The sequence below is a fragment of the Dermacentor silvarum genome, chromosome 4 (assembly GCF_013339745.2).
Source record: "Dermacentor silvarum isolate Dsil-2018 chromosome 4, BIME_Dsil_1.4, whole genome shotgun sequence".
NCBI lineage: Eukaryota > Metazoa > Arthropoda > Arachnida > Ixodida > Ixodidae > Dermacentor > Dermacentor silvarum.
The window spans coordinates 31,956,370-31,983,976 of NC_051157.2; the positions used below are offsets into that span (position 1 = coordinate 31,956,370).

General features: G+C 43.8%; 1 protein-coding gene across 1 annotated transcript in view; it reads left to right on the plus strand.

Annotated features, from left to right (window-relative positions):
* The window catches only part of LOC119449722 (uncharacterized), a 39,176-nt gene extending 16,601 nt beyond the window's left edge, over positions 1 to 22,575 (plus strand). Inside the window, exons 2-11 of the mRNA XM_037712960.2 lie at positions 5,804 to 5,867; positions 6,906 to 6,991; positions 7,332 to 7,424; positions 8,114 to 8,173; positions 12,733 to 12,816; positions 13,927 to 14,074; positions 18,277 to 18,452; positions 19,130 to 19,320; positions 21,996 to 22,235; positions 22,472 to 22,575. Coding sequence (XP_037568888.1) covers positions 5,804 to 5,867; positions 6,906 to 6,991; positions 7,332 to 7,424; positions 8,114 to 8,173; positions 12,733 to 12,816; positions 13,927 to 14,074; positions 18,277 to 18,452; positions 19,130 to 19,320; positions 21,996 to 22,011 — 918 coding nt within the window. The 3' untranslated portion in view covers positions 22,012 to 22,235; positions 22,472 to 22,575. The remainder of the gene's footprint in view (positions 1 to 5,803; positions 5,868 to 6,905; positions 6,992 to 7,331; positions 7,425 to 8,113; positions 8,174 to 12,732; positions 12,817 to 13,926; positions 14,075 to 18,276; positions 18,453 to 19,129; positions 19,321 to 21,995; positions 22,236 to 22,471) is intronic.
* Positions 22,576 to 27,607: the final 5,032 nt, after the last annotated feature.

The following is a 27,607-nucleotide window of genomic DNA, read 5'->3' on the forward strand; positions in this document are numbered from 1 at the left end:
TTGATCATATTAGGTGTTTTTGAATCGGCGACTTCTTTGTGTGAACGTCATATACCGACGTCAGTCTGTTCATTTATCTTGGAGCACACTTCTGTGTACTTAGTTAAACAAGTTTAATTTCCTCCACATCCACCACAGTGCAATGTGTTGTCGCAATGTTTATATAACAACTCTTTGCACAATGACCTGTTGTTTCCCAAAGTCATTTTTTATATTTTTTTAGTCAGGCTGTGTTTCGTAGACGCAGAAAATGAGAACAGGATTGCAGTCCTCAAATCCGCAAATTGAAAGCCTTTCAGCCATGCGCCATCAGTTAGGGATTTGTCTAGGCGCAGCTTCCAATGTAAATGAAATTATGAATTCAGGAGCTTACGAAACTTAACTCGCGTCAGCATATATATGTAATTTTATTTGGATGTCTTACGTACAGTCTACGTTATTGGTAGAATTCATCACTCTAAAGGTCAATGCCTTAGGTCCGACTAGCTTTTTGTTTATAGTCAAAGACGCGAGAAAGTATCTTAAGCCGGCGCATATGAATTGATTAGATTAGATTAGGAATTCGTTCAAATTATGTAACCAGAGTCGCAGATGTCTACTCTGTATCAAGTGCGCGCAACCCTACAAAGCGAAGAGAGCAATAATAATTTGATTGAAGTTATTAGAAAATTTACAATGACAAAGTCAGCGGTATATGCTATCAATAAAAAAAGTAAAAGAAAAGCTAATAGAACATAATAGTACAACGTCAAAAAAAAAAAAAGATAGAGAGCTGTTTGCTGTGACGTACAACACGTTCGATGACCCTGCCGCCGATGCGTTATGTTTTATTGGGCTGTTTATATTGGCATAAAGCAACAAAGTGTATTTCATAACTTACGATGAAGTCGCAAAACAGAAACAGGGAGAGGTAGGGGGAGAGAGGGCACCAAGCTTTATGAACTCGGTTTATAACTTTAACCCCACACCTAAAGACAATTTCACGCAAATACAACTGAGCTAAAGTACAGAGTTTTGAAATAGACGAGAAAACAAAGTAATATTTTCACTACACGGGGCTTAATATTCCCAAAGCCTAGAAGCCTCAATTCAAAGTATCGATAAACTAGAGTGCGTCTGTGTTTCCAAAACAGTTTCATGTCCGTGCGAGCGAGCAACGTGTATACTGAAGTATACACGTATACACTGAAGCTGGTCGGGAATTACAGCTTCGTGACGTTCTTGATTAATTTCTGAGATAGTTGAAAAAAATGTAAAGAAAATCAGATGGCGCATAAAGGCTGTTCTTGTTTCGTTTTGCAGATTTACAAGTGGGCTAGGCACAAGAGAGACGTTGCGCAATGTATCGCTTATGTAACGCTCCTGCGAAGCGTGCACCTCTGCAATAATACTGTTATTGCAAGAAAGCCAGAAATTTAACTGCAAGGGGCAATTGTTTGCTAGAAACGACTGTAAAAGCCCCGCTCCCTTCCTTGTTACTTTTGTAAAGTCGTAACAACAGGCAACGCTACCTACCGGAATAATGTTGGCCCCGGCGAGCTACTCTATTCTTCTATGCCCTCGCGTGACGTACGCAGTTTAGCGTCTGTTTCTGACACCCCAACCGTTATGAAATGAGAAGTAGTGATATAAACGCGTCGAACAAGAGGGTTTACGCTACAATGTGGGACTGTCCTTGTAACGCTTGTAGCCTGTCCATGCATCGCGGTCGATTCGAATCGGAAAGAGATAAAGCAAGGCGATTCTGAATGGGCGCTCCAAATCCGACCGGATAGAGCTCTGCGTCACGTTTATCGCACCCGGGTTCACACGGCCGAAAACATCTGTCGGTGCGAGTGTTCAGTTCGAGCGCGAAGCCCGTTCATAAAGTGCTATCTCTCCGACGTCGGATCGGCCGTTGACTCCGGACGAAAGCGACCGCCAATTCAACTCCTGCGACGGCATCCGTGCAGCCTTGCCAAAAGGAAAGATCCGGTTGGAAGCCGAACTAAGAGCGTACGAACGAAAAGATCGTGAAGGATAGAATATCGTATTCCTTTAGGTATACTTATCAACCGTCACACTTTCGATACCTTCGAATCACGAATTAGGGTCACGTGTGAGGAGCTGCGTTGTGAATGTAAGTGTCGATCAGATGATGCCCACTGTGTAGCTTTTACAGTAGTGCATGGATGTAGGCAGGCGGAGCTTAGCCGGCCTCTTAGCAGCACGACAAGCTCGCAGCCGGAGTTGGCCATCAACAGCCCGTGTCGCGAGGTTGTTTGTGCGCGTCGTCTCGAAGGAACGAGAAAAACAAGTGCCAGATTCGGTGGCGATGGGACAGCGGCCTCGTGCGTTGCCGCGGCAACGGCACCACCATGCTGGGGCAGCCAGTTATGCACAAAAATGCTCCTAGCGAACAACTAAATGTCGCCTCCTAGATTTCCTGCCCTTGGGAGTGTGTGTCAGCGGAGAAGGCCGCTTGGCGTTGCGGCAAATACTAATGCGATTTGCTAACGACCGCTTGCCGGAAAGCGGCTGCTCATGTGCACAACTTCGCGCAAGCGTTGACAGCGCTGCCAAGTTTGGATGCTGTTGTCGATGCGGCGCCGCTCATCGAGAGTATTCCGATGGTGAGAAGGAAAAGAGAGGACCAGGACAGCTGTGCTAGCTTTCATTTCACAGCTGAGGAGGTAAAGGTCTCCTTGTGTGTCCATCAAGTGGGAGTTCATTAAAGGTGGCCGTGTTTTTGCAATGCTTCTGTCGAATACTTTCACGTAATCTGTCGGTAAAAACGATTAACTAATATTTTGTTTGTTGGAGCGTGCTTAAGTAAAGATAATGCTTGTGATGTGTGTATTATGTCTCGCAGAGTTGTAGAAGGTTACATATTTGCTTTCTTGTTGTGCCATAACGACTGCGTAGTGGGTTTTTAAATTTAGAACTGAAGAAAAAATAAAAAAAGATGTGAGTTAAGGAGTGTAGATATATAGAGCGAGGTTTATCAACTGGATCCTCAATGCAAAAATGAAATGACACATATTCCTCGGTGTATATTGTCCAGTGTCCTGTGCGTACCACAGGAGAACCAGCACAACCTTCGAGGCTTAGTTGCTTCTAGAAAAAAAGTGCTACAAAACTTATTCAGATGACATTTCATAACGTACTTCGTGTTATTCGCTCGAAGTTCATGTTCGAAGTTTTACACTTGTTCATTGTCGCTGAAAATGTCGATAAAAATTAACGAGTATATTTGATGACGTAAGCGAGAACACAAGTAAAAAGTAAGTGCGCGGTGATAGCAAAAGGCACAAGTGACACGGGTGTCGAGGTCGATATGGTGGGAGGAGGGATTTGGGGGACTCATAAAGGGTTCAACGGACACGTGCCGAGAAGTTTCAAAGTTTACCCCAAGGCGGCTATGCCGTACAACTAAAGTTTGCACGCTTGCACGCGTCTGAAGGCAATGAGAGCTGCTCATTAAACAAACCGCTGTTGGGAAATACGCGAAAGATATTTATTTTTGCCGCACCGTCTCATAAAGCGTTTTCGAACGTCGTTTTTTTTTCTTAGGCCATTCGTTGCATGTCAGTGACTCTTGAAGTCAAAGGCTCTAGAACAGTAATTTATGCGTGTTTTTTTTGTTATATCCTTCTGAAATGTTAAAGGTTATGTTGTTCTTTTACTCACATTTCTCTCTGCCCCCCCCCCCCCCCCCCCCCCCCTATTTTTTTGTCGTGATCAACCGATTTGTTTTGATAGTGTTTTGTTATTCCTTTACCACTTTTCTTTTTCTTGTGGCTTTCATGGCTAATGATTATCCAGCCCTTTCAGCGGCCAAACTTCTCAACTTCCAAAGCTAATGAAGAAGGAAACGCTCATACTTCAAGTTTTACGGGGAAGGCAATTAACTGAAGTGTTCAGAACTTCTGACGACTAACAAATATGAACAATAATAAAGAAAGGGTAGTGAGAATAAAAAAAAAGTTCTGTCTTCATCGTGCCCTGCTCTTTACAAGAGCTCAAAAGACATGGTTAGACGTTTAGAAATGCAGAACCGGTATCGTATTTTTTTTCTTTTTGAACTTCAGAAAAGACCTCTAAGGTCTCCAAGTTGACAGGCGTTCCCACTGCTCATTTGCATTAGCTCATTAGTGAAACAGACGTTACGAAACGCGTTAGGAGTCAAGGTTTAGGGGTTCGGCTCTGATTTCTGTAGTGGGTGCGAATACTATGCGCGCGGCATAAAGGTAGCGTCGGACTCGCTTGTTTAAAAAAAAAAAAAAAACAATAGAAAGACGGCACGACAATGACCTTTATGGGAACGCGAAACGATAGGTAAAAAAAAAAGATCCAGGAGTTAATGAGACAAGGTGACTGAAGGATAGAGTTCTATACTTCAAAAACACAAAATCATTAAAAAGAGAATCTAACCTCGTGAGCATGGTGAATGATATCAAAGAGAAGTTTGGAGTTTCATTTAATTATCAGTCCCTTGAGCATCGCCAGCGTAATTTTGTAATCATTGTGTTGATTTACATGGTAATAAATTATTTCTTCGACACAACCATCCCACGTGACTGCATTATATTTTTCTTGAAATTTGTCGTCGCGGAGAAATTGTGGTTCAATATAACGCGCTCATATATGCACACTGCATAAGCCTATAACTCGATGTGATGGTTTGATAGGCGGGAAATTATGATATATCATTATTATCAAGAACAGGATTATTAGAGTATGAATACAGCGAAATTGATCCGGCGCGGATCGGCCATGCAAGATATGGATCCATGAAGCCCGACACAGGCCACAATTTTTTACTCGTCTCAAGAATGATGTGCCTTGCTTGGGTTTCAAAATATCCCGTCATCTTTTAAAAATTATTGTTTCAAGAAAAGCAGCATAATCGCTTGATAGTAAGGAAAGAGTGTGCTATAAAATGCTTTCGCTCAAACGAAGTCAATCAACACTTACGCCACCAACCAAGAACCGCGGTCATTTGTACACGGGCGCAGAATCACGTTTTCTCCCGCAAAGCTGTTTGTATGCGTTCGGTGCAAACGGACAACCGTTTTCTATCAGGACAGAAAGTTAAAATTCCTGAACCCAACCGACAACGGCTCAGCAAGCTTTGCAGGCAGTCCTACGATTTTTGTTACTACCGTTATTCCCATGTGCAACGGCACTTTACGCCTTATGCGGGTTAGGACGAGAATCAGCCGGTAGAACGTGGAAATAAGTATTAAACAATAAATCTGAGAAAACTAGTATAACTCGGAATGAAGGAATGAAATGCTATAGCGAGTTTCACGCAATTAAACAGACACATAGAGACATGGTAATAGGTACCATCTTTATTTTATTTTTTAAACTATTTATTCCTTTTACTGTCTATGAGCCCGAACATCCATTTCACAAGCTCCCTTTTGGTTCATTTTAGGTATCGTTTATGCGGAATCATTACTATAATTTAAATATCTTGATGTAAAATTCTTCATCAATCTCTGCTGTCTCCCCAAACGCATCATCCTATTCGTATACAGGTGACAGCTGTTACGTCTGTTTTGACAATGCTGTAGTTTAATTCTTGGCGTAGTAACCATCACATAACGCATGTGGTTGTATCAGGGCTGCTCGCAACTGCTTGTTTAACTACTTGACAACCAAAATAGACACATACTTCCGCACATAAACACGCCGCCGAAGCGCAAGAGCACGCGCAAGCCCACAGTGCTTTGCGTGCATCCCCCACCCCCGCTCCCTCCCTCTTGCCCTTTTACGCCCAAGATTTTGAGTTGGTGTTTGCTTTGTGGTCTTCCAGATTTTCTACACGATGCTAGTGGTCACCGGAATATTCCACGCAAACTCCGTGCTTCATACGCCCGGTAAGTTTCAGCACGATTTGCGACTTTGTAGCGCGCTTCCTTGCCAGCTCGTAACTGGGCTTCCCCTACGAAATGTATTCAGTCTTGTCCCCCGTGTAATTTTACGGCCACAAGCTCGAACGCACAGATGTGACTCCACTGGTGTAGGCCGCATTTTACTGTTGCGTTTGCATTCTTACGTTTTACTTACTCCATAACTTGTACGCGTAAACAACAAACGATGAAACAACCGAAGCTGACTAAAGCACCCCAGGCAGTTCACTATTTGCATCGTAAACAGGTTGAGACGCAGGATCGGGGTTTTTCGAACTTGTCTCGAATGTTTATTTGTCAAACCAGACAAGTTTATGAAATATTCATGCGGACGATGGAAACACGAGATACGGACTCTGCCAACTCGCGATATAAGTGCCTTTACTGTAAAAATTCTTCGCGTAAATATTATCATTTATCTTGCGTCTGTTCTTAACCACGCTGGTTACCAACGTTGGGACGCTGAGAACAAGTAAAGAAAAGTGGTAAACGCCGACTTTCGTCTTTTTATTGCGCAATCGCCATTAAGAGTTTACATTTCCGGCACACAAGTTCTCAACAAGACATGTTGGCGAGTTCATTCATAATGCGGAGTAAATTGAAAGAGCGCGAAAGGCGAACGAGACTGGAAACGGCACAAGAGCTCACTACCAACTGATGTATTTTGGGAAAAAGTAAAATGACAGTTCATGGTTTGCACGTGCGCGCTAACAAACGCAACAAGGGGGATAAACGAAAGAAAAAAAATATATTGAACAAAGGAAAGAACGACATAAAAAGAAAACTGTTAAAAAACCTGTTTAGTTTTTCTCTTTCTCACATTTTTTATTACTTTGATGGCGTTTATTTTTTTCACGCATGTGCATTATATGAACTGTCCTTTACATCTACCGGAAATACATTGTTTGTTATTAAGCGCTTGTGCTGCTTCCTGCCTAGCGTGTCTATATATTGCGCTCTTTTAATTTATTCCGTTTCACAAGTTTTTTTGTCGTGTTCTTTCAGTGGGCTTTACGTTGGTCCTCCTGCTTCTCATTTTCTCGGGCCTCTGCGTCATTTTCTCCGTTGTTCTGCTTCTGGGACTATTTCTGGTAGGTCCACGGCTTGTTTCCTAATTGTTTCGTTCAGCTCGAAAATACACACTAACAGCGCCGTGTAAGCACAACTAAAGCATACAAGCTCCCAGTTGAACTGTGAAACAAACAACCTCATGTTTGGCAAATCAGTTCTGCAGAAGCCGGCGAATGAACAAAAAAAAAAAAAAAAAAAAAAAAAAAACCATCCGCCTGGAATAAGTAAAGCTTCGAAGTTGAGCAAAGAATTGTTCTCGTTCGAGGATGGAAGCCGGCACGCGTTTACGGGGAAGTCGCTCTACCATCTTGACCAACCATCTTGTCACGTGGTGCACTGTTGTTCTTCGCGCAATTTCAGGACAACCGGCTTCTGCTGATTCCGTGGCTGACCGTTGTTTCCATGACAACGCTGCTTGACGTCGCCCTCTCCTTGTACTTCGTCACAGACTTGGTAAGTATCTATAGTTACGTATTGAAAAAAAAAATACGAAAGAAAGAAAAGAAACGTCGGTGATGGATTCCTCTATGTCTAGAATCCAGATAACCATGTAGTGATTGTGGTATAAAGGTTATGAACAGGAACAAGGTGCGTTAGAAAGGCTGGCCAACGTTTCGATAGGAGGACCTGTCGTCGGCCTGTGAGGAAGACAAGGCAGCCGTATAAGCGCGTCCTCGATGCATAGCACGTGCCAGGAATAGTCTGGCACGTGCTACTTTTGGTTTTCCGTGTCAGTTTTTCCAAAGTTTTTCGAAAGTTCATTTGCCTCGCGTTATTCGTTTCTCGAACAATGAACGCGCGCGACTGGCCTCTTTCGTGTAATCCTTTTTTTAGAGTACCTCGGTTTCAATTAAGAACTTGTCCCATCTGTCCTCCTTTTCTTGTGTAAATTTTTATTGTGTAATTTGATTTACCTACAGTAATATAGTTGATGGCATACCTAACGAACCGTCCATGGAGTTTCCTAGCTTTCCTAGTTTTTTTAGCACCGTCGTTGCACACTCAACGGGCCAATGTGCTTTTGTAAAGCCGTGAAAGTAAGCTTTCCTTGAGCAATCATCGCAGTCGTAGCCACATTCCTTAGTTTCAGATTGCGAGCTTGGGTCCAATGTGTACTTATAATATTTTTTTATTTGTTTCAGCGAGTTAACCCATTTGTCATCGCCATGTACGTCGTCGACTACACGCTGTGCTCCATCAACGTAAGGCTTCGTTTATTTTCTGTCCTTTCACCAGTCTTACAATACCGATCTGTCGTTGGTTGTATTCTTCGTCAAAAGTTCAGAAGCCATAGAGAGCGTGACAAGTCGTGTCATCCGGCCGCAAGCGCTACCTGCATAGTCGCGGAGGACAACACTTAGGAGAGGACAATACTTCAGACCATAAGACGTCTGTACAAGAGTATTTCGACGAAGACTTGTGGGTTTTAATGGGTTCTCGGTCTCTTTCACTATAGAATACTTCGTTTTAGCACTTAAGTTTGCATTTGAACAGGAGTGTTGCACAGGTAGACTTAACACATCTGCTCGAACTAAAGAAATGTTTCAGCGAGCACGCCGGTTTTTTTGTAGTAAAACATTCAATCACGACATAAAGCACATGTAATGTCGGTTCTTAGGCATATTAAAGCACACAGGTCTCTTGATGAAAAAGCGGATAATATTAAACGGATTTTTTGATTTTCTTTAATTTTCTATATTTGCCCATACTCCGTTCTCAGGCAAACTGGGTACGAGCCACAGTAAGTTGCGTCTTATATAGCGCGGTATTTTGACCGACAATGTAGTGCAAGTGAACGGAGCTATGTTCTGCGTAATAAAACTAAATCCCAAATAACACTTTTACATTTGACGTCGGTTGATAGCCATCTGAAAACAACTTAGACGTCCTAATGGAACAGCGCATGATATTCAGCAGCTTTCTTGATTTTCGTAAAGGTGTTAAACTTGGGCTACCCCATTCTTTTACCAGTGATTATGTGCCCATACTTGGTCAATTCATCTTTTCGTCCCTCAAACCCCTTCCCCCGTGTAGGGTAGCAAACCGAACGTGCGTATGGTTGACCTCCCTACCTTTCCTTCCTTCCTCCCCTCCTCCTCCTCCCCCTCCTCCTCCTCCTCGTCCTCCTCCTAGAATGGGTATGTGCCATTGTGACAAAAGGGGCACAGAAGCCTTACTTGCAATTAGACGTATCTTTGATACATCTCTGTGCCATACACCTCCCATAAACATTCTTCCCTCCACAAACATCCGGCATCTCTTTATAGGTCCTCCTCTCATCACTGCGTCGACCTCTCACGGTGTGCGACGACCAGATTTTGGAGGTTGCATTTAAGCGAGAACGTGTGAACGGTGTAACGAATCAACCCACACATTGCGTGAGACTAAGATTTGCGACTTGTGCGATGCCTAAATATAAAACAGTGCGCGAGCTCACACTTTGCATAGGAGTGAGAAAATAACCACAATTGTATACACCTCGTTTGGTTGTACAGCATTTAATTATCCGCTTCACTAAAGCTTCGCTTCATATAGATTCCAACCTGTGTGCCAGATCTACACAATTGTTTTTAAAGATAATATATTTCTTGATGAATTACCTTCACTTTCCCGTATCAGGTATGTAGGTTCCTAGCCTATTTCTTGGGCGGATCCCGGAAATAGTGCCTTCTAAACATGTGGGCCGATCCAGAAGGTAATGCAGCCTAAAAATGTGAGCCTATCCCAAAGGCAGTGAAGTAAAAAAATATATAGGCAGACCACCGCTCTTCCTACTCCCCTTAGGTGATGGGTGATGCTATAGAGCGCCCTGCGCAGTGACTCCGCCCATTCTCACACCCTAACTTGTCTTTGATCGGCGTCAACTAGAGGTTGAATCACCTTCCAACTTTATTATTATTATTATTATTATTATTTCAAATACGGTCCCTTTGTTCACCCACGCTGTTCTAATTTTCGTTTTTGTACCAGTCATGTTGTTTGATGTCTTGCACTAAAATCTTTTTAAAAACTCAGTTCGGAGCATTGGCTTCTCCTGACAAGAAAAAAAAAAAGTTTACAGGCGAAGTACCTTTTACGGTCGTTTCGCACGAAATTGGCTACGGCTGCCTCCACTTTTTTGATGGAGAAATCATCGCTTTTACTTATCCGGTTTATTACTTTTCATGAAATATCAGTCTAGAGCGAAAAGCAGCTGGCGAGAGCTCTAAGCGTAGACAATGGCTGTAAAGGTCTAGCTTTTTGTATGTAGGTTTCCCACGACGCTTTCTGGAGAAGGGGCTTATGGATTGATTATACGGCACGCAAGAATCATTTTTTTTCATTACCATCTTGCGTACGCCCTCCGACGAAATATTTTCGGAATGAGAAAATCGGTACGAACAAAAAAATTTCATTAGTAGCTTAAAATCTGCCTCGTTTTCAGGCTCCAAGCTTGGGTAGGCAAGAAATTCAGCTTTTTCGTGGCTATCACACTCCGAATAATTTTTTTTGAGGGGGCAGATACACATTTTCTCTCTGCAACTAAAAGTTTAGTGAAAAAAATGTTGTTACTACTTCTTGTTTCGTGCTTATCAGCGGCTTCATCTTGGTGAATCGAAACTGCCGTTTTAATTATTAAAACAGCAAGGTTTACAGCGACGTATTTTTTGAAAGGACTTCTTCATCAGTGAGCTAATATCCCCTACTAATGCTTATTTCTTTATCGCTGTGCTCTACGGCTGTGCTCGAAAGAGCTCGAAAGGCACCTTGTAGGCACCCTCTCTCTCTCCCTCCCTCTCCCTTTTTTTGTTTGTCCCGCCGTCTTTGGTATTGCATTCAAGCTTTCAATCAGGCCACGAGTTTCCATTCTTCGATAGAATAGGATCAACCATCCAATGCTTGATAAAAGAGGCAATTAAAGTATATTTTTTCGTCCTTTCATAATGCTAAAGTCGAGATAACCATTTCAGTTCAAAGAACTTCGCGAGGACATGATTACTGCAGTGACTGAAAGCATTTAGAAGACAGGGTAGGCAAAGAAAAAAGATGAACCTATTGGCGACGGGTTTCTGACCATGAACCAAATTTCGTAACTGCGGAGTCCGGGTACAGTTTTTTACATATTCAATAAAGTACCACATAAAGAGATCGCGATTGAGCAAACTATGAGATGGGATCACGAGCGCAAATGAAACAGCGAAACGGGTACGATGCCTGAAAGCTAATTAAAATTTGTCCGATATGATGCGACCGAATTTAATAAAGGCTTAGCCATTTTGTATTCGTAGGCAAATGACACGCCTGACGACCGCACTTAATTAGATCTTTCGCGCATGGGATAAAAATAAAGCACTATACCGAATTTATCTGAGAGTTGATAGTCGATATATGTTTTCTGAGGAATGCAGAGGTGAGAATACACACACACACAGGCACACACACACGCACACACACACACACACACACACACACACACACACACACACACACACACACACACACACACACACACACACACGCACACGCACACGCACACACACACGCACGCACGCACGCACGCACGCACGCACACACACACACACACACACACACACACACACACACATACACACAAACACACATACACACACACTCACACACACACACACACACACACACACACACACACACACACATCACTAATAAATTCAGAAGAAATATTAAAAAAAGACTCAGAATTAACAATGAGCGAACGAAACGAGCTCTACAGAAGCTTATTAAGGCGTACATACCACGTAATAAGTCACAATTACTTTGTAGCGCGCAAAGCAGAAATGGTGGTCCCTCAAGGTGCCAGATCATCTTACAGTTCAAGGCATGCAGCAGGCCGGATATATAACGGACTCATTGATGCAGTCCGTGAAGCCGTGAAACGCTTGCGAGTAAAGATTATGTGAGCCGAGTCCTTGCGAACATTGAACGTGTGGTACACTGCAGTACTACTACATTGTTGAATTTGGAATGAAGCGTCAGTTTCAGCATTTAGCCTATTATTGGCTTGCAAAACCCATTACGCATTCAATGCATGCCTCTCTTTACGCCGATGGCCCGACAGCAGTGGGCCTCTTACTAGGCTGGTGAGGGCCATCAGCTCTGTTCAGAGATTACTGTGGTCACGAGATCTTGAGTTCGAAGCCACTTTTCAAATGTCGTTCGAGGTTATAGCACATTAAATTCTGGTAGCAAACACAAATACACATATTTCATTGTCAAAGTATGCACTCGAGTTTTCTTGACTCGTCTACAAGGTGCACCGCATTGCACAGCTGAAGCATGGCGAAGGAAGACGACTAATCAGCGCCACTGGTCAGGGACGTGTCCTGCACGGCATTTTGACCGGAAGGCAAAGTATAAACATCTAAAAAAATAAGACAAGTGTTTATCAAGGTGTGCGCACAGGATGGAAGTATCGTGTACGGCACGTTTTGAACTGCTAATTTCTGTCCCTAATCGACGTTTGCCTGCTCACTTCCCATACGTGCGTGGATTAGGCCTGTGTAGCTACGACTTTCATTTATTTTAAGAATATCAGAGGCATAGTTCGACGATCCCGTAAAGAAGTATTTTTCTTGTGTTAATTATGTTAAATGCAAGCTAGAATCATCAATGCGACATTGGCTAAGCATTTTGAACTTGTTTTTCTTGCTGCACGAGTACGAGCCCTCTAATAAGACATTGCCGCTGACCTCTTTTAGATACGTCGGCGCCGAAAGCTCTTGTTTTTTTTTTCCTTTTTTGACAGATATACGCCATTCTGTGCGTGCTTTCTCAATACCAGGAGTACGCTGTGGGACGCAGAGCGATGGGACAAAAGAGTCGCGCCGCGGTAAGTTTGCACGAAAGAAGTTTTACTGCTAGCCTTGCTTTATGCCTGCCTAACTTATAAAGATGGCGTCGGCAGTGAACAACATGTACTAGGATGCGCGCCATACTAGGTGGTTAGACAATGCACAGACGTGTTTCTGACAAGTCTTGATGGTCCGGTTTGGTGTCGTCTTCTGAAAAGAAGGCAGTAGCCGAGGCGAGAAAATAGCTCTGGCCTCCTCAGTTTCTTTGAAATGCAGAGACAGTTCACGCTGATGTTATCGCATTCGCTTCCTTTCCACATGCAGCCTTTATTGATACATTATTAAATGACGGCGTGGTTAAGAGGCGTAATCGCGAAACACATGTATACGTAGCATACGCTCGATCCGTCGTACAAGTCATGCCCAACAACGCATAAAAAATGTTCTCAATAGGTTTTGATGGTTTCCAGCGGATTTCAACAGTCCAAGCCATCAGCTTACCGACGCGTCGTTCGGCACATCCCAAGATTTTGCTGTACTGTCATGACCCAAAGTAACAGACCCCTGTATAAGCACGTGTATGGAATATGTCGAACAGTATCGCCACACCACCTACCACCTCCCCTCCCTACTTGAGGTCGCCTGCTGTTGAAACCCGCGCAGTGCGCATATGCGTCCCTATATTACCCGTCGGCATGACAGCAATACAGGTCTACACACATAAGTTTTGAGAACGCTTCCGGTCACCGCTGGAAAGTGTACACACTTTTCTCTGTGTTCCTCTAATCTTTTTCGCTTCGTATCCCCTCTATCTATCTATCTATCTATCTATCTATCTATCTATCTATCTATCTATCTATCTATCTATCTATCTATCTATCTATCTATCTATCTATCTATCTATCTATCTATCTATCTATCTATCTATCTATCTATCTATCTATCTATCTATCTATCTATCTATCTATCTATCTATCTATCTATCTATCTATCTATCTATCTATCTATCTATCTATTCTATCTATCTATCTATCTATCTATCTATCTATCTATCTATCTATCTATCTATCTATCTATCTATCTCGTTCACTAGAAACAAATTAGCCCAGCTTTGCTCTCCTGGTGCGGATACACGTCTTTACACGCAGCTCCCGGTGCTCTCCGGCTACAACAATCGCGGGGAACGCTCGAAGTTGAGCAGCGTGGCTACTTGGCCGAGTCGCATGCAGCCGCATTCGAAGCAGGTCAGCCAGACTTCAACCAGCGCGGTGTCCCAATCAACCGTAGCCAATGGCGGTGAGTTGTCACACGGAACGACCACTGAGAGAGCGAGCTGTAACGCTGTAGCGACAAGCGAATCTTTTTGAGCTGTGCGACATTGAAACCTCGAAATACTCTTGGGACTCGATCAAAGCTGGAGAAGATAACTTAAGGGAATGTGCATAGGCCCACCAGCTCAATACTTTTTGTTGCTGTTGTCTCTTAGCAGAAATGCTTTAACATATACAGGGCGTTTCAGCGAACAATTAAAACTTTTTTGAAAGGTAGCCTGTGGCAGATAGCACAATTATAGTTCATGAGCTGGTCTACTCAAAGAGGCGGAAATTACTTGCACAAAAGATTGAAAAGCATAATCGACTAATTACCAAAGATTCACTACTTAAGTTTTTACCTAATTACCTTATGGCCAATATTACAATCTACAAATTCTAGCCGTGGAGTTTGCAAGGCGGATCCACTTGGAACGAATTCTCAGGATGACACCAGTTTCGAGATATTAATTGTCGAACTTTGCCGTAAAATACATTGGCGCTCCAGTTACTTTCTTAACAAAACGTCGTCTTATGCATTGAATCACAGAAGTTAAACACTTAATTAATTACTTTTTGTTAATTAGTTGATTATGCATTTCAAATTTTTGTGCAAGTAATGTCCGCCTCTTCGAGTAGACCAGCTCATGAACTAGAATTGTGCTATCTGCCACAGGCAAATAAAAAAAAAATTGAAAGTGTTCGCTGAAACACCGGTATAACTTTAAGGTTGATCTTGAGTTCAAAACGTGGTGCATCGGGTACGATGCAAGAGCCAATTCAAAGTTATAAATAACTTGTCACTCAGATGTTGAGATGATTTATAAGTGAAGTCATTATTTCAATTAAACACATTCGCATCTCTCAAACTGCATCAACGCGCGAACACGCTTAGAAAAAAGCTGAAATACTTTGATGCAAGCTTGAGTATGAAGGAAATGCAATCGTAGAAAGAGCCAGCTTTCACGAAAGCAGGGATTCATATGGCTTTGTGCGACATGTAAAAGATAAGTAAGAAGTGTTAGCACGCTTGCTGGGGTGTTTTAGTGGAGAGCAAGTAAGTGCCGACAGATGACTTTTTCCAACAACCTACATATTATATATAGTACACGGTAATGTTGATAAAACAATCAGCAAATTGCAATAGTTTCCTTTATACCAAACTTACAAAGCATGGTGGCGAATGCGTGTTGACAATTGACACGAGGAACTTTTACAGAAATGACACGGACAGAGACACGTAGGAGAGTATGCAACAGCAGTCTTATGCGTAGCAAAACTACGAAGTCAACTGACAGAAAAAAATGGCCAAGCTGTCTTCAATTGTCAGGATCGGGCCATATAAATGTCTGAAGGAGATAATTTGCCATCTCTGGGGCAAACTGTTGTTGGAAGATTTCACTTTATTGCTTCCAGCACCTGTTCTCACTTGTAGCACTTCTTTTTATATTGTCATTTTTTTAGCCTTTTCTATTTTGTTTTAATGTATACGTGGTGTTGCCACCTGGCTGAAACTCAGTCTATCTTTAAATTATACTGGCAACAAAAACAAGTAGTATTGGATGTCTGAAATATGCGGCGAAATAATTACCGCACTAAATGGTCTTGGCACCGCTGATGCTCGTGCGGATGAAATTCTGGTACACACACACACACTTAAAAAAAGGAAAAAAAAAACAAAGAAAGAGTAACATTTAAAACAATCCTCATGCTATTCTCCTGAAGGCAAGCACCGAACTGCCCCCGTGCGTTCTATCTAATCTACACTCAGTATTTTTGCTACGACTTCATTTTTTTTTCTTGTGGCATGTGCCCCTCTCCTTTTTATTGTGATTTAAGCGATGTATTTACTGAGTCGCATGAGTGAAAGCCCTTGCGCGTGCAGTTGGTTTCACCGTGGTTACGTAAAAACGAAGCATCCGAAAGTGGTTTTACATTTTATTGTGAAACAAAGTATACTTACGTCTTCATGCAATCTCACTGCAAGAATGACACGTAAACAGAATACCCCAAATAATTTTGTTTTGTGCTTCACATCACATGAAGCTACCCAGGTAGCTTTATTACCTGCAGCATATCTGCGCACTCTGTTTTGTAACTTGTTCTTTTTGCTCTTTCCCGTAAAATATCACTACTCAAAAAAAAAAAAGAAGGGTGAACAAAAGAACACGAAGTGGCCACGTGGATGAACTTCCATTGTTAGAAGAGACTTTCGCAAACGCGAGACACAATGACATTCGAGAAAGCCATGGCCTTGTTCGCAATAGACGTCGTTTGAAAGAAAGACGAGCGCATGCTTTTAAAATCGCCAGCATGCAAGCTCCAGCCGCGCGGTCGTTGTTGACTTCATCGATGTTCGACTAGCGTTTCCAACGGCTTCTCGTCTTACAGGTATGCTCTAAAAGGCTGTGCTGTGTTCGAACCGCGAGTCCTGCCCCGCGGCAGAAGGCATTTCCTGCCATATGCGGGCCGTCCCTTCGTCGCTTCTTTCGTTGCGCGTTCATCGCAACCAAGATGCTGGTGACTTTCCTCAGTTAAACTAAATAAATTTTTTCGGCTCGTACGTCCGTGCACTTTCGTTGCTCATGCAGCTACGTGTGCCTCATCAAGTTTTTTTTGCCTTTTTATCACGGCAGGTAGTATGCTATGCATATTTAAAGTTTTTACATCAAAGACTTTTCGAAACATAACGTAATTTTGTCGTAGCGCGAAAGGCCGAAGGCGTAGACAAGATACACAGGACGAGCGCTGACTCTCAGCTGAAGATTTTATTAAAAATATCGCAAATAAGCGATTGCAAGACACAGAAACCAAGGAACACGTGGTCACATGCAAATACGATGGTTAACAAGGCATAAAAAATTAAAACATTACAATAATCCGACAAAGAATTCCCTGAAAAAACTATACCACGAAGGCAAAAAAAAAAAAACCCCACAAACATAACACATTATGTAGGCTAAGCGGACGTGCTAAGCAGATACGGGCTAAGCAGATAGATTTTCGAGACCCTTGCCAGTATAGTACAGCCTCATACGAAAAAAAAAAAAAACTCCATTTATGTGTTTGTTCTCCCTAATGACTGCTAGTCTTTCGCTTGCTGACTTGAGAGAAGAGGACTAGTAATCTGCAAATTATAAGCATACGGCACTGCAACACAAGCCTGTATACACGCTAGAAAAAAAGAGACCAAAATAAAGAAAAAAAAGTAAAAAAAGAGACGCCACTGCGGATGAATAAGAAAAGAGCTATCCGCCCAGAGCATCGTAACTTTTGCTTGTCATAGTGAGCTGTACTGTTTAAACTGATTCGGAAAGCCTCTCGTTTAAAAGCTATTAGGGCGCATTGGCATCGGTCGGTGATTGACAGAGGTCGCGCGACTGATCGCGACTGGCGAAACAGTCGCTTTGACCAAAGTCAGAGCAGTCGCTTCGACCAAAACGACCATTTGCGAGTATTTGCGACCAACTTGGTCACGTGACCTCCGCGAGTCGCCGGTGTGAATGAGCCCTTTCGTGTCATCGGTGATCATGAAAACTTGTAACAGCAAGTTAGGATCGGTGTTTGCACTGGTTTTTGTCGTCTTGTCTGAAGCCTCTTATATGTGATATGTCTAATCCCCCCCCCCCCCTTTTCCAAAAAAGAAGAAATAAGAAGAAAAAGAAAAAGAAAGAAAGTAAGAAAAGCAAAGTTGCGCACTGTTGTCTCGAAGGCACCAGCCGTCACTTGCACGGTGCATGCTAGATGGCGCCACAATTACGTATCGGCGAAATCACAGAGGCTTCATCAAGGCGTGCACTATCTGCGCCTTGCTGGCGCAAGTTCATGAACGTGCACCTGAAGCGATGATTGATGAGCAAAATCAGCACGCAGTTCATAAGCTAGTGTGGCGATGCCGGCTTGCTGGTTTGCCATCTTGTAGTGCTAGTGCAGCGCAATCCAGACGAGAATACGAGAAGAGCACACAAACACACTGACACAGTGTTTCATGCGTATGTTCGTAAGCGACCGCGTAAGTTTGTAAGAAAGACGCAAGTCCTTTCAGTCGTCGCTTCATATGAAATGACTTTACTATTAGGTAACCTCTTCTGATTCTCTCTTTGATGAAAATAACGCAATGCAAATAACGCAAATATGGATGATCATGTTGGTTTGACTTTCTGACAGCGCATCCTTTTGCTCGCTCAGACAAACCGGCTGGCGCGGGAAGCAAGCTGTCCCCCCACACTATCGTTCCTGAAGCAACGAGCGCTTTCGCGGGCGGCCCTGAGGAGCTTTCGAGCGGCATTCACCTGTCCACGGCCGAAACGTCACTGCAGCCGTCAGGCGACGAAACCGACTATCAAGCAAGCTCCTGCGTCCTGGTAAGAACCAATGTTCCAGCAACAGCGATTACAACAACGGTACTTACAATAATGATGACATCGAAAACTGCGCGCTAAAGATACCGTGCTTTCGGACGCTATCTATAAGCACAACTACCATCAGCAACAACAATTGCTACTAATGCAGCTGTTGCTTGATGCCACTATACTACTGCTCCTCCTCCTCCTCCTCCTCCTCCTACTACTACTACTACTAATAATAATACGAACTACTGATAGAGCTGGCATACTACTACTACTAATACTACTTATACTACTAATACTACTAATACTACTAATACTACTAGTACTACTAATACTACTATACTACTACTGCTACTATGGCGTCTTGCTGATGGGCGTGAGTTCATGGGTTCAATTTCCGGGCTTCCCATTCCTATATGGGAGAAATGCAAAAACACTAATGTATTAAGATCTAGCGGCAATAAGCAGCAATGAGATATTAAACACCAGCAGTTACTGCTACTACTGCCACGACCATCGCCCCAAACACTGATACTATCATCGCCCCTTTAACTGCCACCAGTATATGCCGACTGTAACCAGTATATGTCAACGGCCTTCATTGGCCGCTGCTTTCTGCACACAAATAACTGAGCTCAGAGAATAAAAGAATCACTTAGCCAAGGATTTTTTTAATTATCATTCTTTGCCAGGACTTAAGCAAGGCAGAAGACGGGAACACGGAGAACAGGATGTTCCTTGCTGACGCGAGAGGCGCGGGCGGTGCCATGGCCAGCCACAACTCGAACCACACGCTCATGATCAGCCCCGTGCCCGAGACGCGGCCACTCCTGGAAGTGGCCAGCACCGCCAACACCGAAGGAAGCGAGGACGGTCAAGACAAGTAAGCGATTCTGTTCTGCCCTACATTGCTTCCTGTGGAGATGTCGAGGTACTGCGTATAACCAGGCTGCTCCAGGTACATGAAGTGCGCAGCAAATAACAAGCGAACACAATAGATAAATAACATCGTAGTGACGGACACATAGGGAGGCTGATACAGCACCAACCTCTACAAACGTCATACAATGGTTCACTCATAAGAACACCAACTCAGTAAAATCAAGCGTTCCTCGAACATCGCGCGCATTGTCTTATCACTTTGCTATAAGGCACGGGTGGGCGAATATTTGATGTTTCGAATAGGAATCGAATATTAAACACTATTTAATCTCATTCGCATTCGAAATCGAACTATTCGGTTGTTTCTAATATCGAAACTAATCCAATATTTCGAAAAAAAAAACTGACGGTTAGAGTCTTGGTAGTCTTATCCGCCTGCTAAACAAAATATCGCAAGTTATCAGACGTGAAACAACAGTTTTCGAAGCAATGGATAAGATGAATAATATAAGTGTTGTTTTCGATTTCGCGGTGGAAGCCTACATGACAACCTTTGACTTTTGCTTGTATTCTGTCATTAGTGTTTCTGGCAGTCTAGTTTCTGGCAGCTCAGCCACTCCGATATAAATGCCTAAATTTCTACAGTCGATCTCTCAGATCACGCACCTGGTGCGTTCTAATGCTCACCAGACACTTTGTGGCAGTTAGTTTTCGTAAATTGATTTCCTGCTACGGTTGCAAACTATTCACCAGTCGAACGTATTTGCTAAAACTGCAAAACCTGCAGCTTGAAGACCCACTAAAGGTGGTATTGCAAAAAAAGAAAGAAAGAAAAAAAAAGAGAGGCGTTTTGCGAGCATAGTGTGAAGTCTGTTAGGCCCACCGTGCTGCAAAGCGCGAATTTGATGTGAGCACCATCGGTGTGAAGACAACCGTCGCTTCATAACGGTAACAGAGCCCACCCGCCATAAACGCAATTTTGGCCACTTACTTGTGTTTTTGAATAATAAAGTGCGTCATAGAAATCTATTTTCGAAGCAACTGTCCTTACTTCGAAATCGTTAAGTTATCATCATTTGTTTGGTAATGTAGCTAGAAAAAAGTCACCAGTTACTAAATAGAAAGAAAATGTCGCTAAACCGACTAGACAGTCGCTAAATCTAGCGACGAAATTGACTAAAATCACAACAGTGCTCCTAGCTGACGTGCAACGTGGAGCCGATGAAACGCGACCTGCGAAGTAAAAATTACGGATTACTGGCTAAGATAAACCACGCAATGACCTTGTCTATTGAAGTGAGGCACACACAAGGTAACTTATTTTGTAACGTACCAAGGAAATGCGGTTGCGTTGCTAGCGTTGCCTGGTTGCGTTGCTGGCTGTGCTTTGATTGGCATTTGATATACCGACCCTGCCGCCGTCGGCTTTGACCGCCACCGCACGAAAACCGCTCCGGAACTCCTCTTAAGAGCTCTAAAAAGAAATAAAATGTATCAAGGCCGTTGACACCACTGCAAAGACCAATGAGCACACTCGCCAAAGCATTCACCATGTTGCTGGACTCTGCGAGACAGATGGCAGCCGTCAGGCATCGGGGTAGAAATCTCGAGAGAGTCACGTATGTGGTCACCACGAGGCGATCGAACAGCTGGTCCTTCGCGTCCGTTTTGGTTCGCAGAGACGTACGCTGCCCGTAGGCCTCCGGCGATGTGGACAAAAGATGGAGGAAAGGGGCTCCATCGGGGGACAACGGCCTCACTTTGCTTCAGAGCAGAGGCGCCGCTTCGGTTTCTCTGGTTTACGACACTGTTGGTCGTCTGACGTCAACAGATATCGGATGTGCTCCTCCATTATTCTGTGTTGTTTGCATGATCCATGTAGGGGAAGCTCTCTTTTCCAGCCGAGTACGTCCGTTCTGTCCATGTGTAAACAAGATTACAAAACTGTGTGTCCTAATCGGTGGCTTGCTCTTCTCCTAGGATGACATTTCAAACAAAGTGTGGATAGCATTCTCACGCCTATTTATTCCCTCTGGTCATATATGGGAGTGCGCGATGCCTCGAGCAAGCTCACTCAAAGGGAAATCAAATAGGAGCATTAAATTAATATGAATTGGTAAATTACATTCTTGAAAGGGCTGACACCGCCGTGCGTGAAGGGCTAACAATCCAGTAGACCGCGAAAGCGAAAAATCAGTGACCGCACCTCGTTAAAAATTGTCTCACTACTTTCCCATGGCGCAATGAATTTCGGCAACGCCTACTCAGCCCTAGTAATTACTTTAGCGATAGACAAGAATTGCATTACATTCTGAAGGATTCAAAAACTAGATACAGCGAGTTTTGATAACTTTTTTCGGCAAAAGTGACCTAAATACGTTAAATTTATTGAAATTCGTTAAGTAACACTGGCGTGTTGCTCCTGGCATACTTGTGCGCGAAAGAATATCAAACGTGTAGTTTAAGATAGAAAGCTAAGCATTCTTTTTCTCCGATGTACTGAAAGAATACTTCACCAGTCTGAATTCCCTTGGCATCCTTTCAGTGTCCATTTAACAAGTGATCAATCAATCAATCAATCAATCAATCAATCAATCAATCAATCAATCAATCAATCGTATTTATATACGGCCACAATACGCCAACCTCTTCTTTGTGTGCTTCTGGTCTGTGCAGTCATCTCCAGGCGTAGCCGAATCAAGCAACTCCACCGGGGCCAAACAACGTCAACGGGAAGGGCTAAGCCCAGCCGTCGTTGTCCTGTATAGAGACGTTCGTGCATCGTAGGAACTCCATATCGTCCCGCCATTTAGCATCAAAACGCTGTACGTTGGCAGCCATGCCGCGTTGAATTTACCATGGATAAAGCCGCGCCACGTCCCACGGACTTGGTCGCCTGACCTGGCCAGCCTAGCGGTAAGCTAGTTTTTTTCACCTGTTCTCTTTTCTTTTTGTGCAGAAAAAATAAAAAAACATCACCATGCGGTTTTCTGTAAAAAATATCACTATGCAGTTTACTGTAAAAAAAAAAAGCATTTTATATATTCTTTTTGCTAGTATGTAACGTTACGCGTCTATCCCTCTCCAGCAAAACAAGCCTTTTAAAGATAACCATGATATTAATCTCTCTTTCTCTTTTCTTTCTCCAACAGATACTTACATGTTTTGAAGACGGGTCGCAAGTCTGGCCAAGTTCTATGTGACTCCAGTCCGATTGCCTGAAAGACAAGGATCAAATATACAGCTTTTTCTTTTTATCACTGTCTGGTTCTCTCATGTGTATGACGGTATGACGCAACCACGATGACATCAAGAAATTGTAGCATACTTTTCTTTCAGTGTGGCGGATCTTCAAGGATTCGTGCGGTAGCAAATATTCAAGGCGCCGCGTCAAATCATATTTTTCGGTACCATAGTGCGCTTCCTTGTTTGTCTTTTATTTCTCAGTCGATGTTCCAACGTTTAATATAAATGAGCCTTTATTCTTGCAAATAAAGGACTATCTTGCGCCTTCATATACGCACGCCTACGTGCGTATGAAGGCGCCCTTGAAGTAAATAAATTTCTAAATGTAAAATGCATCAGAAAATTCAACCAACATAATAGCATCGCATTGTAATTCGAAAATACGAGAAAACATAATTCTATTACGTGGAAACTCAAACACAAACCCCTTTTCCAGATGCCGTTTTTGGAGTGAGCACGCCACGAGATATCCCGACCAATTTGAGGCTGTTAAAAAAAGAGAAAAAACTAAAATAAGCAAAAAAAAAAAAGGAAAACGAATCCGAACCTAGAACGTCGCTTGAGCGCTCGTATGCCCAGCGTATTTGAATTATTCACTCCTGTACTGCTGCGCTTCATCAAAAATTCATCGGCCCTTCCACTCCGTGAAGATGGTTAACCAGCGAAGCTGAAACGTGTGGCCCGGTGTTTATCACTGGGTTAATCCCGAGGGTTCATTAAAGTACGTCTCAATTATGAAGTTACACACACGTTCGGCTGCGACGGAGAGAACGACGTCACTGACGGTATGCCCGCAGTCCGCCGTTGTCGCTTGCGTTCGATGTCTCGAGTTTGCTCGGCGGCGTGGTTAGCAGCATTCACCCGCCCATTGCCGCTTGCGATTCTTCTAAATTAAATTGCTACAAAATTAAATCTGTCCATTACGTAAGACAAGTAATGGCTCAAACCCCCTTAAGCAACGGCTCATACCCCCGTAACGCGGCCTCTCCATTACGACGAAAGAAGGGAAGTGAAATTCTACGCTGAAATGATGAGCGGCAACGCAGCCAGCTGTGGAAGAAGACGGCGACGACGAACGCGGGAGCAGTGGCACGAACGCGTGCCGAACACGAGCACGAGCGCAACCCGAAGGGACGCCAACGAGCCAGCTGCAGAAGAAGACGACGATGCTCGAGCCAATGCAGACGATGATAGTTTTCGATACACAGGCGATTTCGTCAAGCCATATACGGTTTCGTCTAGGAATATGAAGCTTCGCTCGGTGACCACCTTTATAACTACATGGTGAACGCTGTTGTGTGTGCGCGTGCATCTTTTTTATCCTTTTCCTTTTGTTTTCCGTATCTCCCTTTCCCAGTGTGGTAGAAAACAAGGCACAACCTGGTTATCCTCCCTGCCCTGCCTTCCATTCTGCTGTTTCTTTTTCTAATAATTTATCTGGCGACGATAAGCATCAAGAGAGAGAGAAACTTTAGGAGAAGGAAAGTGGAGAGGTTGTTGTTTATTAACTGCGAGAGTGTGAGAAGTTTGGCCTACTGAAGAGCCCGCTACCCCAACGTCGTAGTCTATCACACAAACATATAAAAAGGAGACACGGAAGAACAATATAAATAGAAAAAAATAGAAATAATCAAAAGCTTTCACAATCGCTTAGAGTGAAATAAGCTCTCTACATGCACTCCGCAAATATACTGATATAAACCCGCTCTTTACAATGGGCGAGCGTGGCACCATGTGCAATGAATGCACACGGTGGCCGGCAGAAGTCCCAGCAGTGGGTGCTGCCTACGAGTCTAGTTTGCTTCACACAGCAGTTTCGCAGTGGTTGCGTCGATTTCTGTGTTTGCGTTTTCAGTGTTATTACCGCGTTGCCTCTTTGTTCTTGGTGTCGTCAAAGCACAGAGTGAGTGCGTGGTTGTTTGAGTTCCCATGCCTGCTAGCAGGGGGAACTATGTCACGGCGGTGAAACAATGTTGCAACCAAAGCGACAGCTGGAGGGCACTTGCTTTGTGTGGTTGTGCAGGAGTGGTTACTGCTCGAACAAAGAGCGTGTATCCTTATTCATAGCACCAGCTGATGCTACGCGGCTTACAGAATGGGAACGAATGATCAGGAGAAAGGATAGAAGGCTGACGCCTGTGGTTTACGAAAAGCACCTCGAAAGCCATTTAACCGAACGCACTTTCACTATCATCGGGAACGTGTTGTCAACGATCTCCCGCGCGATAAATCGCGTCTGTCACCTGATGCGAGTAAATGCGAGAGATATGTGTCAGCATCACGGTCACATCTCTTTGAGGTCTCGGATGTATGATTTAAACCGCATTCATGACATTGCAAAGTATTGTTCAGGAGCGCTCGACATACGCACTTCGAGGAGCGAAGTGCAACTGACAGTTGACTGGACCAATCCACCGTCAGTTGCTTCCCACACTTCAGACACACTTCTTCCAACTTTGACACCGCGAAAGAACTTACAGCAAAGCGGTACAGGCGCGCCCAGTCGGTAGCCTCCGAGTTGTGCTCAGCCGTTGACAGTGCCGAATTGCAGAATCTCAAAGGATCTGGTGTCTACCACAAAGCTTCTGCATCTGAAAAATGCCCGCAACACTCTAGCTCCGAAGCAGCAAACGCTGATGGATTGCAAGACGATGGTGCACAACGGCCGCAAACCACCAGCGATAGTCGTCATCTGTACTACGACGGGGATCATTATTCCAGTTGCATGGATGAAAATGCTATCTCTCCCAGCAGAATCATTAGCTTATGCATATTGTGAAGACGACATTAATAAATTGAAATATTTTAATTTGTCACCTTTTTTACGAAAAAAAAGTAGTGTTAGGAAACCTGTGAGGATGACAAAAGCAAAAACAAAACGCGCAATTTGTAATGATGCATAGTCCTTAATCAAGGAAGTTGTCTTAATTAACAACTGCAGCTGCTTTGTGGTGGATGCATTTTTCGTGTTTTCTGCATGTAAGAAATAGTTTTTGGCACAAAAGCAAGCTAGCAGTCAAAAGAAAAAATAAAGTACAAAAAAAGTATGGGGAAAAGGAACAATAGATAGGAATACTTTCTTATAGGAACGTTCTCTTAAGTGAAGCACATGTTAGTCTTTACCCCTAAACAGCAGCTAGCAGTTTCTAGAGCTAGCAGTTTTTTGTCAAGGTCACACCGTGACATGCTATACAATGGTGAGTGGATTCAGAATGTATGACGATGAACATGCGAATCACATATAGGAGCATCATCTAGAAGAAGTCATTTGTAGCCAGCTTAACAGGTCAATGTAAATTAGGCATCCTTTTTCTTTAATGGAAAGTCGCCGAATAAGTACGCATAAAAAAAACCTACCCTGCAATAATACGAATGTAGTGCGCTCTTTTCCTTCATCGAACCACCGGATGTTCGACACTAGAATCGGAGCAAAGTTGGTACGCAAGCTCTAGCGAAAGCAGAAGTAGTAAATAAGCCTCTTGTAGACAAGACAAACCCTTAAACCAGCAGTCACCTTCCTTCATGAATACTGTACTGCTCCTACAGCTTTATAAAAACAAAAGCGCAGAAGCACCTTGCCGATGCTGTGAAAAACAATTAGTAGCCCTTCCCCGGTCGTGGAAATAGGTGTAAGCGAAGCTTCTCGTGTGTTTCTTCGGTGTTCCTCCCTACGAATTGCACTGACGAGTACCACGTTGGGCTAGAACGACGACCGGTCACACGCACTGCAGCTGGCTCCGAAGTTCCGGTTAAGAAACTCGCATTGAAACCTGGTCGTCGCACCGGGGAAGTTGGCGCTAGCATTGCTGAGGCGTGCACCACCGTTGTCAGGTTCCTGGAGGGCAAGACGACGCTGACGTTTGGCCTCAACATCGCGCTCCCTCAACTCGGTGTCCGCGGCTCTTCGCTGACGTTTCGCCTGGGCTTCGCAAGCTCTCACACTAGAATGGGCACGTCGACGACGAGCCCTTTCCCGAGCGCATTCATTCTGGATGGATTTCCATGAAATTTCTTCAAAATTAAATTTGTCCGTTACGTAAGACAATAAATGGCTCATACCCCCTTAAGTAATGGCTCATACCCCCGTAATCGCGGTCTCCCTATTACGACGACAGAAGTGAAATTCTACGCTGGAATGATTAGTGGCAACGCAGCCAGCTGTGGAAGCAGACGACGACGACGTATGCGGGAGCAGTGGCACGAGCGCGTGCCGACCACCTGTGCAGCTCTTAGAGCAGCTGTTTTTTAGCGTTACATCGCCGGCGCAGGCTAGCGTATAGAAACTTCGTATAACAGCAGGTTTTAAGAGCGGACGGTGCCTCGTCACCAGCCTAGGGTGCCTCGACACCACTCGGGAGGCGGCGCTGACATCAAGGCACCATACACCCACCTGCACTGCAGTACTCCTTGCGGCAGCCGCTGACATTCATTGCATCGCACTAGAGCGTGCCTCATAATGCAATCGTGGTTTTGGTACGTAAAACCCCATAATTAAATTAATTAATATTCATTGCATGCTGTGCCACTCAGGAGGCCGCGGTCGGCAAAGACAAGGCACCAAAAGTTTGCTGTCGAAGAAAGCCAGTGGGATTTGAACCATCCAATTCAAAGCCAATCCCCCACTGCGACTATATATGGGTCACGAACACTCAGGACAAGTCGCTGAGTCATTGTCATGACCTGACACGCATGTAATGACATGTCATGGCCTATCACTTATGTTCGTCATACACTAAGGCAGGTTAGGAAAGAAGAATAGGCCATGCCTCTTCTCCACAACCAGGATGTAAAATCATGAGAGCTATGAAGCTCTCATGATCTCATGAGTATATATCACACTCGGTGACCCCAGACAACCACAGTACACCTGGCGAGAACCTTCTGTGGCACCGCAGCCAAAGCTAAGTGGACGGAGTTTCTGTACGTGTCTTACCATGCAAAGCAGCTCCAACTTGTTCCTGGAGGTTTGGCTTTTACAAGTGCGTTCAGCACACAAACGCTTTTTAAGCATGAAATGTTTTTAGCTCCCGTTGTTGGCGACC